Below are 13,636 nucleotides of genomic sequence, written 5' to 3'. Positions count from 1 at the left end.
CACTGAATCGGTGTTCAAAATAACCTACACCAATACAGCACCCAAAATAAAAGACCAACAATTTATATTTATTTAATGCCCCTAATTTTAAGTTATTTAATATACTTCCTTGTTTAGATCCCCATGTGACACACACTGTTGCCTTGGCCATGAAGGCACACAGGCTGCTTGCTCTTGTGTCTCTAACACCGTAGCCACAGGGGTGCAAGAGCATGGATTGAGGTGATTATTTCTATCTGATTTTTCCCTCCATTAATGAGAACTCATCAATGGTGTTGGGCAGGATCTTTGAAACATAACCTATAGCAAATGTTGTGAGATTGTTCTCTTTTCAACAAAAAAAATGAAGCCAGAAGATGAGGTTACAGTAACACGATTCATATGGACACAAAGGATTTCCATGACTTCTTGACTACCTGCAGTTGATTCAGATTCCTTGACAGTGATGCAAATAACACAGGTCTCTTGGTCTTTTATGATATAGAAATATTTAACCAGGCTATTTCTGCAGGGATAAAATAATTTTAATTTTCATGTTAATGCACTAACATAGGACTCAAGTGTTTTTTCTACAAGAAATAACAGAGTAAGTGTGAGATATGCTTGAGTTACACGTTCTTGATTGCATTTTAAAAATCTAGTCCAACTTATTTGAAGTTTTAGTTCACTTATCTTAAACAGGCCAGTAAGGAACACTGTAACAAATCAACTTTCTTATATCACAATATGCTAGTCTTGAATCCTTTGTGTATTATTTATTATAATGAATAGCAGCTCCAGTGACTTCATAAAGCTCTGGTTAGGCCACATCTAGAGTGCTGCATACTGTTCTGGTTACCATGTTTCAGGAAAGATGTATGGGTCCTTGAGAGGGTGCAGAGGAGATTTACCAGAATAGTTCTGGAGATGGGATTACAAGGTTAGGTTGGAGAAACTGGGATTAGTCTCCTTGGAGCAAAGGAGTTTGAGGGAAGTTTGATGGAGGTATACAAGCTTATGACAGGTTTTGATAAGGTAGACAAGGAAAATCTGTTGCTATTAACTGATGGTACAAGGACTAGGGGTCACAAATTTATGGTTTTGGGCAAGAGCTGCAGGGGCAATGTGAGGAAGAACTCTTCTACGCAGCGAGTGTAATGACCTGGAACTCACTGCCCATGAGAGTGGTGGAAGTGGAGAAGATCAATGATTACCAAAGGAAATTGGATGGGCACTTGAAGGAAGTAAACCTGCAGGGCTGCGAGAAAGAATGGAGTATTGGGACTGACTGGATTGCACTACAGAGAGCCAACATGGACTCAGTGGACCAAATGGCCTCCTTCTGTGCTGTAAATGACTCTATGAAAGGACGTTGATGTCACAATTATGGGGTAGCAGGCTCCATTTCTCAGCTAACTATTCATTGATCAGTAAACCAAACAGGGTATAGTTTTGAGTGGTTTTGGCAGTCTGTAGCCAAAGAAGTGGAAAGTTCCTAAAATTAAACCATAAAAGTTAGAGCAGCCAGTCATCATACTTGAGGGGAAAGTCCTTATCTAAAGTCTTATTTTGAATTGCGCTTGTGTGCATCACTATTTGACACAAATTCATACTAAACTTGTTAATGTAGGCAGAATCTGTCCACATCAGATAAGGGACAGATAAGTGATAAAACCCTTTCCACAATCAACAGCACAGGATGTCGCACATTGAAGTTTTAACTTCTAATAGTATTGTACAATTTAAAGTAACTGGCAAAACATTCTGATAAATTGTTTCTTAAATAAAACATTACTGTAGCTTGATGTAAATAATGCAGCATAATGATTCTGCGCCCTACTCTTGTTCCGAAGCCTCTTCACACTCTGGCAGAAGACATGATACTATTGCCATTAAATGCCCCTGAATGTTCTAGCAGGTATGGAGTAAATAAATTGGAGAGCTTCATTTACATTTAAATCACATTTTGCATGAGTTTGCACAAATTCTCTGCCGTTCTGCATTCCTTTTGTGAAATGTTATTAAATCCCAAACTTCTGGTGCACACAATATTGATGTAAAATAGCACAGATGTTTTGTACATACACTAAAAACTTCAAGTTTTAAAATTTAGCTGCTTCATAGGGAGCTAAATGCAGTGCATAAGGAGCAGTATTTAATGCTGGTGGCAGGGTTCTAACCAGCTGGAAAACCTAAGGCCTGTCGAATGAAGTGCCATTCAGGCACTTAGGTGGACAGCGGCAGTCCTTCCCCAGGATCAAGGACCCTAGGGGCGGTAATCCCACTCCCCAAGAGCTGCAGGCCAATCACAGGCCAGCAGCTGTGCATTGTTTGGCAACGCCAGCGGAAACAGTGGCTGCTGCCAGTAATGCATCCAGCAGAGGCCCAGGATCGTCAAGGGTCCCCAGACCAAAGGTGAGTGAGGGCAGGGTGGAGATTGTGGGTGAGGGGGAAGGAAGGGTTGGAGGCAAGGGCAGAGGGGTGGCTCTCAGCAAACTCCTTCCCTTCCTGATGCTGGGTCCAATGACCAGGCAATGCATGCCTGACAACAAGGCACACCGCACACCACGTCCCCCACCACCCCTGGGAGGCTGCATGGGTTTGCATTTTGTGCTTATAGCATGGTGATTCTCTTACCTGCTGCTGACAGGATGAGGCTCTTAACTGGACATTAAGTGCCCACGTAAGGGTCTCAATTGGTGGCGAGGCTGGAACGTCATCAATGATTTGACCATGGCTGAGGCGGGAAAGCAGCGGAGTCCCCATCCACTACCCTCCGGCCTGATTAATTTGGAGCTTCAGGACTTTTTCTCAGCTTTGATGAAGGTATATAAAATGCTAGCATGAACACCATTGTAATCTCTGAAAGGCTATTTTGGGTGGTTCAGTGTTGAAGATGTGATCTAAATCAATGTTAAATATTAAATTGGTCTTGTGAAAATGTTTATTGTGTTCTGGTCAACTCTGTTTCTGTATGAATTGTGATTGAAATTCCCTTGTAAATAATGTAAAAAGCAGAATACTATACTGCAAATGCTGGGACATGGAAAGCAGAAAAGGCTAAAATTTTAGCCTTTGCTCTTTGGCTGATTTGTACATTAGCTTTTATTACTGTAAGGCTAATGCACATAAGATTTTCTGGGCCCACAATTTTTGTCAATCAAAACTTGGAGATGGAGCAATCAGGCAGATAATACAAAAGGACCATTTCTATGAAGACACTGGCCAGGATTTTCCGGTCCTCCCTGCAGTGGGAAACATTGCGGGTGGGATGGAAAATTTGATGGACCAGCCAAAGGCCCGTTGACTTTGGATGGGAATTTCCAGCCCCACAGCAGGCAGGGCAGGAAAGTTCCGGCCACTGAAACACCATTTTAGTGTTGGAGAGCTCAGCTCCACAATATGATCTGCATGCTCTTGATTGCACCAATATAACGCAATCTATCTTGCTGTATGCTATCTATCCGCTGATGTTCACTGAGTGCTATCATCTCCTTAGAATGCTGTAAACTGCTTATGACATTCCACTGTCTTTGCCAAGATCATTAACAAATACGAGCAGCAAGAACTGTAGATCTTTTAAGTGACTCATCTTTTGATTTCCCTTTTGGTAGGAAGCACCTGAATTTTGCCATAAATCTCAGCTGAGGTTGGGGCCTCTCCATGTAGTGGAAGGGGGAGGATCATCTAGTAATTTACCAGATTAATGAACAGAGATGTGCGATTGGGACGATTGATGATGCTTCATGTCATTGCAATTATTTATTTAAAAGGCTGTTAAAAAGTAATAGCTGAAATAAAAAAAACCTCCCAGTAGGCATCCTCATTACAATCTGTTGCAGCCCAAACTTATCCCACTAGCCAATAGAGGACTTTTTTATTACAATGTTTAACCAAGGTGTTATTGGTTTTGTGACGAATCAAGTTTGTCCAATAACCAAAGAACAATACCATCTGCATTTTATAACCTCCTAGCATCCCCAAATCTTTCAAAGGTCTTCATACATCAATTTTGTTTTGAATAACAGTGATTGTTGTTACATAGAAAGGCTTCAATGCTCACTTCTTCAGGTACCAACAATAGCATTACTCTATAATAGCAAATTTTAACTCTAAATAACTATGGGAAGGCACTTCCTTTCAGACATTAAACATGACGTCAATTCACTGTCTTTTTTTCTTTTTTCTTCCAAAACAAGTACACCCGTCTTCCCACAAGGTCTAGTTAATCTCTTCAGTGTATAGAATCTACTCAAACTTTTGATGGTTTGAAAAACAGCCACAGTTATGCACACATTTTTTTGAAACCCTGCAGTGTTAAAACACGGTTGAACCAACAGTCACACTGTTGTGACAATGTTCACCTATTGCAGGTGAGGAAATGGGGCATTTGAGGACTACCGCCCACGCCTTTCAACTTCAGGTTATTAATAGAATGAGGGGGCAACTAAACTTTCCATTTGCTAACAGTTATCATTTCCTTGTTGTAGAAAAACATGCTGAAACCTATATTTGACAGAATGGAAAAAAAAACTTTCACCATCTTCCTGCGGTCGTGTAGAACTATCATGTACTGGATGTCCAATCTGTATTTCTCTGCTTTTCAAGTACAATTTTGACTAATTTATGAATTTCAAAATCTCTAAAGCTGAGATAAATGCGCAATAGGTTCCTTACTGGCAAGATTACAAAATAAACAAAACCATATGTATTTGTAATTTTGAAATATGTTATTCTATTTTTCATTGTCGGTGATTTTCTTGATTCAGCTTTGAAGCAAAACAGTGCAAGGTTCTGAGGCTGATTGACGCTGTGACTTTATTTGTATAGTAATGAATGATCAAGCTTGTGTTAGTTGTGGATTTGAGCCCACATTCTGACCTAAAGCCAAAGCCAATTGTAAAAACTGGATAGTAGCCTGTTAAAAAAAAACTAGATAATTGCATGCCTCACATTTGTTGCTGCCATTCGATCACTGTGCATGTGCCAGTGTAAATTTCTAACACAGAGCTTACTTTCTGTTGCATCCTGATCTTTTTTGCTCTAGTTCAGCTTCATGCCTGCCTGGGATCATACATTTATTTTGTCAACAGAAATCTAAATGTGAGAAGATCAGGAATTTTATCACATCGGCAATTGTTTTGACACAAAGCAAATCTGAATATTAAAATGTTCCCCTTTTATAACTTGGCTGCTACTTCATAACTATCATTAGATTTAGTTTGCAAAGGCTATGGCAAGGGCCATGTTCCAAGTGAACAGACATTCTGGAAGGAAACATAGAAAGGGCTGATGATCATTGATGATCTGGCAGAGTCCAAAGGGACAGCAGGAGGGTAAAGTGACTGGGACAGAAAGTACGTTCATCAGATTAGCCTGCAGGAGGCAACCTGAGCATAGAGCGTAAAGGTCAGCAAAAGGTTGATGGGACAGCTAGAGTTACTATTTGTAAGGAGACAATAATAGTTGCTGCAGAGTGCTCTTTGGAGAATGTCTCGAGATGAACAGGGGCTAGTCATGGACTTATATAATGGGTATTTATATATAATGGGTATTTAAGCCCTAGGTGCCAGCATGAGAGCTTTACAACAAAGAAGTAGCGACTGGTTGCGTAAGGGTTGGAGGTGGGGTGATGGGGGTGGACACAGCATGGTTCCTGAGAGAGCAAAAATGAAATGGGGCATTACTGGATTACAGAAAGGTGAAGGAGAGAAGGATCCAAGAGGGGATGAAGAGGAAAAAGAGGTGGAATTAATGGCCCCAGATCCAAAGTGGCAGCTGAAGTGTGCATGTGAGTGGATACAAAAGGGTTACTTTGTCATGGCAGAGATCAGGAGAAATAACCTATGTCCATAAACAGAGGACAGGAAGGAGACATTATTAAACAGTCCAAAGTTAAAGCCTGAAGCCCTGTGGAGGGATGAAGTTGACTTGTGAGCTCATGGTATAAATTTGAATCATTGATAAACTAATATCCAGGTACAGACAGAGTGGGGGTAATTTTAACTTTAAGCAATGGTGTAAATTGGATGATCATGGATCCACTGTCAATTAGACACGGTGCCTCATCTCCCTTTCTAGTGAAATGAACAAAAATGGAAACTGAGATTTATCCGACCTGGCAGTATAATGGGAAATACCTAGGTTGGGTGTATATGGGTCTATAATGGGATAAATTGAGGCTGGGTGTATAATAGGATGTATCTAGCTGGGTTTACATTTACATCCCAGCTGTGTCTATAATACGATATATCTAGGCTGAGTCTACAATGGGATGGAGCTGGGCTGAATCTATATGGGATGTATTTGGGCTGGGTCGATAATGGGCACCTAATCCAATATGGCCTCTTTCATGCCATTGCTGAAAGTTAAATTTACCCCCAATGAATGTAGCAGAATTTTAACCAATCACTGTATCGAGATTTATCTCACTGTGATTTGTCGTGACATTTAGAACTGTTCTTAGCCTTCTCGTAATGTTAGATTTGTTCTTATCTGATAATTAAGAAATGTACTTATTAATGATTCGTGACAAGTGAATTTGACTATCTAATTTCCATTCTACAGTTGACACAAGGATTTTAATGTGGTTCCTTTTGTTTCTTTCTTTTGTTGCAGTTAATGAAATTATAAGGAAAGATCTTTCTGGACTCACTGCCACAAGCCAGTCTTAGATCCACAAATTCGCAATGAATGCTTCCTAGCACAACCTTGGAAATTCTCTACACTTCCAGTGACGCCCTGTGTTTACCAATGGGTCAGCCGAAAGGTTCACATTCAGCTGCACAGAACAATATGCTGGCAATGAGTTAGCTACTCTGACTAATCATCATGGGAACTTCAGCTTAGCAACTTTTCCTCATTGTTTCCATTCATTCAAAGTCCTTATTGGGTCCAGAAACTGTATTTTTAGTTTACACGTGTTAACTTTTGTTCAGTTGGATCACACCCATTTCCACTCAAACTTGCAAAAAAGGACTGATCTGCAGCCCTCTCCGTTGGATATTTTAGCTTTTTTAAGAAAAAACTCTTCCTCATGACTTCTTTAATTACAAGAGAAGAGTCTCAAATATATTTTGCAACCATTTTCGTACTTTAGATCCAAATATGATTTGAAGTGAAAATGAAAAGTGCTGGTATGAATAAGCAGTTTAATTATAAGAATGTGCATCTCTGCCAATTTGGCATCCTAGATCATAGCACCAGAATGATCTATGCTTATTTATATAGGTGGTTGCGCGCTATATTGGCATATGCTGTACCATGCGACTTTGAACACTGGTAAAACAGGATTAGGCCATTTAGCACCTTGAATCTGTTCTGCCATTCAATGAGATCATGTCTGATCTGCGACCTAACTCTGCCGCATAACTCTTAGCAAAAAATCTACTAATCTCAGCTTTTAAATTAACAATTGATAGAGCATTACTTGCCCTTTGCAGAAAAGAGTTCCAAATTTGTGCCACCCTTTGTGTGTAGAAGTGTTTCCTAATTTCACTCCTGATAGATTTTGCTCTAATTTTTAAACCATGTCCCCTGTGCAAGACTCCCCAACCAGCAGAAGTAATATCTCTACCTACCTTATCTGTTCTCCTTAATATCTTGAAAACTTTAACAAATCACCCCCTCACCTTCTGAATTCTGGAGAATACAATCCCAGTGTACTGTTGTGTACTGTTTCCTCATAACTTAACCCTTGGGTGCAGGTATCATTCTGGTGGATGTAGGAACATATTTTTTGTAGGTAGCAGCCAGAAAGTTAAAAGAGCTACAACAAGTTGTTGGCTTACATTGAGCAGTAGTAATTAGTGAATGATCAACAGAAAACAAGATTTCCATTTAAATGAAGTACATTATTCCATGTCCAGTGGAGTGTGACAACCATTTAAAAAGCACCAATAGACTGTACTGAAGTTCTTGATTTTTTCTGCCACATCCTGGGATATTGGTGATGTAACTAACACATGAAGTCACATTACCAATCTCACAAGCTTACTCTGAGAAAATTGTAGAATCAAACAGCAACTAATATTTATGCTGATTCACCAAATATTCAATTTATTTAACCAACATCATCAGTCATTGCACGTCTAGTTGTTAACGCATAAAGCTTTTAAGAAATAAATCCTTTCTGTATACTTAAATAGATTTCCCATTATATAAGTAAAAAATCTAATTGCTATTTCAAGAAATACTTCATGTTAGCTGTTTGCTATAACAGTTGAATCTACTTTTTTAAAAATCTGGGAGAGAAGTTATTAAGTTTTCAAAAGAAACAAGATAATATCAACTATGTGTTTAAAATATCTGGTGTATATGTTATGTGTTTATTTTTTGAAGTTATTAAGTTCAGAGTACAAACTTCTCTAATGCCCAGGCAACAGGTTCCAGTTTTACGGTCAATATTTTGGGGGCTTTAATCACCATTGTTAAAAACCATAATATAACGCTTGTATGAATCTCAGATTGAATATTGTTATTTTTCTGAATTTCTTCTTTAAAATGGAATTGCAATATTTTCATGAAACCGATAATATGGCACTTGGATTGTTTCAAGTGTCACCATCTCTAGCTGGATGCTTTTGAATTCATCAGTCTGATATCCCAACAAATTGGATGATGCAGATTTTGAGATGTTCAAGTCCTCAACATACTTTTCATTTTCTCAGAATACAGGATGTGTTTCTTGACACTGGGATCTTGAGCAAATTATGTTACAATTGATTCTTATCACAGTTATCATTAGTATTAAGTGCAGGACAACAAATTAAATGACAGCTTTATTTTTCCCCCATTAGTAAAGCTGGCATATTTTTACAGAATCAATAGGATCTTGGGGTTAATTATTACTCAGAACTCTAGAGTGTTTCCATTAAACACTTGAAATGTTTTTGATGGCACCCTGGTCTCAAATCTTGTGAATCTTTGATATCGCGCAACGCTGGTGCTATATCAACAATCCCACTATCTATAAAAATAATACTTACAGCTGACCTTCCAATTCTGATGGAGTGGATAGTTTAACCAGTTTTTGATCCATTATGAAATCTCCCCTGCACCTCTCCTACTGAAGTGATCCTTATGTTTCTTGCACTGTGGGAGATTATTCCTTTTCAGTGTAATTTCAATGGTTGGTAAAGTTAAATGCACAGCTGAATTGAATTTCAATGTTATAACTATTAATTTGTTACTTCTAACTGCCATATTGTGGGGCTATTTTTAATCTAATGGCACTATAAAATTATCCTTTGTGATTAGTTGCCAATAGCGCTAAGCCCCAGAATTTTTCATATTTTTCATAATGTGATAGATATTTTTCACAAAGAAAGAATTGTTCATCCCCCCATTTTGCTAAACTGTAAAAGACTATTTCTTGAGCACTTTGGCTTTCCTATGGGCGCCCAATTGTTTTGAAAGCCCCCAGCACCTGGACTGGTTTGTAATTTGGTGCCTCATTAGAGATCAATCAGCATTGTCTCCTAACAGTCTATTCTGCTTTATAAATAAATACATTAACCTTTAGTCTCAACACCTAAGTGATATTATATGACTTCAAAATGTTTTATTGATGTGTTGAATGTAGAACTGAGAAAGCCCAAATGAGGCTTTCATATAGTTGACTTTATTTTAGTTTTATATTTTGTTTATATTTAGCTTGCTTAAATTCAAAGCGCTTCTTACAGTATTTTCATTCCATAATAACTGATTATAAAGAACGTCACTGATTTGTTAGATGGCGTTTTATATGTTTTATGCTTGCCTATGAATACTGCCAATTGATGTAAATAGCTTGTAAAGTAGGGATCAGAAATGAGAAGCCGTTAACCGCAATGGAATATAAATGATAGGGATGGCATTTTCTAATCTTTTATTGTAAGCACATTACTTTATTTTCTTTCTCCTTTAAAAAGCCACGCTTAAGTTTAGCTACTGTTAAAAAATGTTTGACTTTTACTGTAAATCTATCTGAAGGAGTCTTCTTTAACATTTTCTCTTGTCTATTATTTATCAATGATGGAGAGAACAATCTCCTAGCTTTTGCTTTTGAACATGATGTTTCCTGTGTCATCTACAATTGGTTTCCCATCTCTGACTTAATGTTATAATCAAAAAAGTATAAGAACCAGTAAATCCTTTTACAAGTCCCATAAAATAGCCTATTGGGTCCTATATTACAAATTGAAATTTTTACTATTTAAAGAGGTGTATTACAGCAATATATAATCTTGATAAATGTAATATACGTTCTAATTTAGTCACCCTTCAGAGAATTCCTTTTCATAATCTATTCCCCTTTTCTAAAGTGAAAAGCACATTAGTAATAGCACTTAATAAAAGTCGTAAATCAGAAAAGCAGGATGAAGCTAGACAATCCATTTATTTGATATCACAATTCATACATTTAAAACTCAAATCTTTTGGGAAAAAAACTTATGTGAATTCATTTGGACTAATAAATGGGCTGAAGTACAAATAAATTTACATGCTTAATTTAATTTCATGGTTCCAATCTTTAGTGATCACCATAAGGAATATTGTTCTTTATAGAGCTGGCCCTGAACATTATTGTGTAACATTATTGCTTTTATCTGAACATTTTATACTATTGAATATTATTGTTTTTGTTTCAATATGCACAATGTAGCTTATAGACCTATTTTATTACAAACGTATAAATACATATCAAAAGGAAAGTTAGTAATTGAGACTAAAGTGGAAGATGTTTAGAAGAGTCAGCATCTTGTAATGTGTAATGTAATTTGTGTACAGTTTATTATTTTTTTCTTTAGAACATTGTCAGCTCCAAAATTATTCTCATTGCTATCTTTTGCCAAGCTGTTTCAGTTCTTTCAAAGCTGTTGTAAGTGATGCACAAGATCCCTCTACCAACAGCTTTTAACCCCTTAAAACCAGCAGTGCTGCAGCTTTGCTGTATCTACATAGTGATGAGCAAGGACATTTTGTATTAGTTTATTTTGGATGATGGCCACATTTGTACACGAGGAAACACCATCTTTCCTCAGCTGTCTGAATGTTTTGCTGCAATGCCTTCCTGTCATTGTACCGAGAAGATTTCAAAGAAGAACCGCTTGCCAAAAAAAAACAAGCATGTTTTCCACAGCCCTCTGTAAAATGAAATATTGAATTTCTCAACAGAGAAATAGTCTTTTTTTTTGCTAAGCAGCTACCAAGCAAAGCATGTATTGAGCCAACAAAGCTCTTAGCAATGGTCAACTACAGAAAGCTGACTCATAAGGGGTCTGATAGCAGAAAGAATGTGATAAAGTGAGGATTTGCACTGTTAAATGTAATGAGTTTATAAGTGCCATTGTTTAAGAGCAATATATTCCTTCTGAATGTAGAACTTCTCTAAAGACAGCACTATATTTTTTTGTAATGTAAAGATTTCTGCTGCTTACCTTTGTACTCAAAAAAGTTCTCAGTAACTATCTCAAAAGCATGTTGTTATTTTAGAAATTTTGCAAGTTTTTTGTTCTGTATTTCTCTAGGCCCTGTACCAGTGTTGGTACTATTTGCTTTATTTGCCTGCCTCTTTAACCCCTTTAGTGTCAGATCTTAACAGGATTTATGCTAACATATTGTAGTCAAATATGCTTTCAAATACTAGTTATACATATAGAAGTATTTAACATTTATTCAATGTAAAGAAATATATTTACTATGTTTTCAAAAAACTAAGAACTAGCACAGAAGGGGTTAAAAAAGTCTGACTAATATTGACATATATTCTTTAAACAATGTATTAAATCATAAACATTTGTACTCTGCTAATTATAATAAATTTTTCCATTGTCTTGCTTAGATCTGTGCAATTTATCAATAAAAGCAGAAAAAAAGCTGGAGTTTTTGCCTGAATTGCTATTTTTAATAATTACTAATTGACATGAGAAATTATTATGTTGTATCTGCTTTTTTATTTTGACCCTGGTCCTGGTCAATTAAGTTGGTGCTGTTAATATTAAAGCATTATCATAGATCAAAGTTAGAATATATTTTTTAAAATATGTTTGCAAGCACTACCTGGTATTAGGCCCAATGCATTAATCTGAAGATTAGCATAAATAGCCATTTCTAAGTGAGCCTATTTACAGTGCCAAAATGGAGGAGCTTATTATCGAAACCAGTAACAAATGTGGAAAGCATTGTAAGCAGTGTGGGTGGAAGCATACAATTACAAACAAATATTAATAAATTAAGCAGGCAAAACTGTGACAAATGGATTTCAATGTAAGAAAATATGAGGTCATCCACTTTGGATATAAAAAAGATACAACTGAGTATTCTCTGAACAGTGGGGATGCCAAAAGACTTGGGGATCCAGATTTATAGATCATTAAAATGTCGGGGACAGCTTTAGAAAATAATCAAAAATGCTAATAGAATGCTGGCCTTTATATAAAGAGGACTAGAATACAAGAGAGTAGAAGTCACGCTTCAACTATTGAAAGACCCGGTTAGACCACATCTGGAGTATAGCGAGCAATTCTGGGTATGACAATTTAGGAAGAATATATTGGCCTTGGAGGGAGTGAGACGTAGATTTACCAGAATGATATCTGGACTCCAAAGGTTAAATTAAAAGGAGAGCTTACACAAACTAGGCTTACACAAACTTGGAATTTCGAAGGTTAAGGGTGATTTGATCAAGGTTATCAAGATACTATGGAAGGTCTTGTGCCTCAGTGGGTAGTGTCCTGGCCTCTGAGACAGAAGCTCCGGGTTTGAGTTCCATGCCAGGACTTGATGACCAAGGAGTGTGTGTGTATATATAACACAGCCAAAGAGGTTGATTTTCAACCTGCAAATCCTTCCAACGCATGCCGAAGCCTGGTGGTAAGAGTGGGAGATATTCCTGATCAGCCCTGTAATAGAAAGAAAGCTGGAGCCTCTTACAATCACTATCTAAAGCACCAGAATACATGCTTGTAGGAGTGCATGTTGCCACAACAACTGGCACTCCCTGAATGATCTGTAACATAGCACTACCATCAAGATATTAAGGAGAATAGATTGGTTAAATAGAAACTATTTCTGCTAGTTGGGGAGTCTAGGACCCGGCATTATCTAAAAATTAGAGCTAGATTTTGGGGAGTGAAGTTAGGAAACGCTTCTAAATGTAGAGTATTAGAAGTTTGGAATTCTCTTCCGCAAACAGCAATTGAGGCTAGATCAATTGTTAATTTTAAATCTGAGATGAATAGATTTTAATTAATCGAAGGTATTAAGGGAAATGGGGCAAAGGCGGCTACGTGGAGTTAGGTCACAGATCAACCATGATCTCATTGAATGGCGGCGGTACAGACTCAAGAGAGTAAATGGTTTCCTGTTCCTATGTTCCTGTGTTCCTAACAGAAAAGCTCCTCATTTACCTTGACAGGTGGAACGAAAATTCAGCTATTTGTTACATTAGAAAGGTGAAGCATTTTATCGGGGAACATGCTAGATAGTATAAATAGATGCAATATAAATTGGGAAGTGTAAAATGTCGATATTTTATTCAAATAGTTGCTTGATAGTACAAAATTTGAGTATGGCTGAATAAGAGACATGCTGTTGAAGCTTTTCACTTGTACTCATCAGTACAAATGCAAGAATACCAAATTTCAAAGGAGCAACAATTTATACTGCATGAGAA

At 37.3% G+C, this 13,636-nt stretch overlaps 1 protein-coding gene across 3 annotated transcripts in view; it reads left to right on the top strand.

Moving 5' to 3' along the window:
* LOC144688593 (nuclear factor of activated T-cells, cytoplasmic 2-like) overlaps window positions 1-11,843 on the top strand; it is a 174,374-nt gene extending 162,531 nt beyond the window's left edge. For all 3 annotated transcript variants that reach the window (XM_078555353.1, XM_078555352.1, XM_078555351.1), the window contains one exon: window positions 6,598-11,843. In XM_078555353.1, coding sequence (XP_078411479.1) covers window positions 6,598-6,612 — 15 coding nt within the window. In that variant the 3' untranslated portion in view covers window positions 6,613-11,843. The remainder of the gene's footprint in view (window positions 1-6,597) is intronic.
* The last annotated feature ends 1,793 nt before the right edge of the window (window positions 11,844-13,636 follow it).

Source organism: Cetorhinus maximus, chromosome 13 (genome assembly GCF_964194155.1).
Source record: "Cetorhinus maximus chromosome 13, sCetMax3.hap1.1, whole genome shotgun sequence".
NCBI classification, from domain to species: Eukaryota; Metazoa; Chordata; class Chondrichthyes; order Lamniformes; family Cetorhinidae; genus Cetorhinus; species Cetorhinus maximus.
This window is presented reverse-complemented; position numbering and strand designations above follow the sequence as displayed.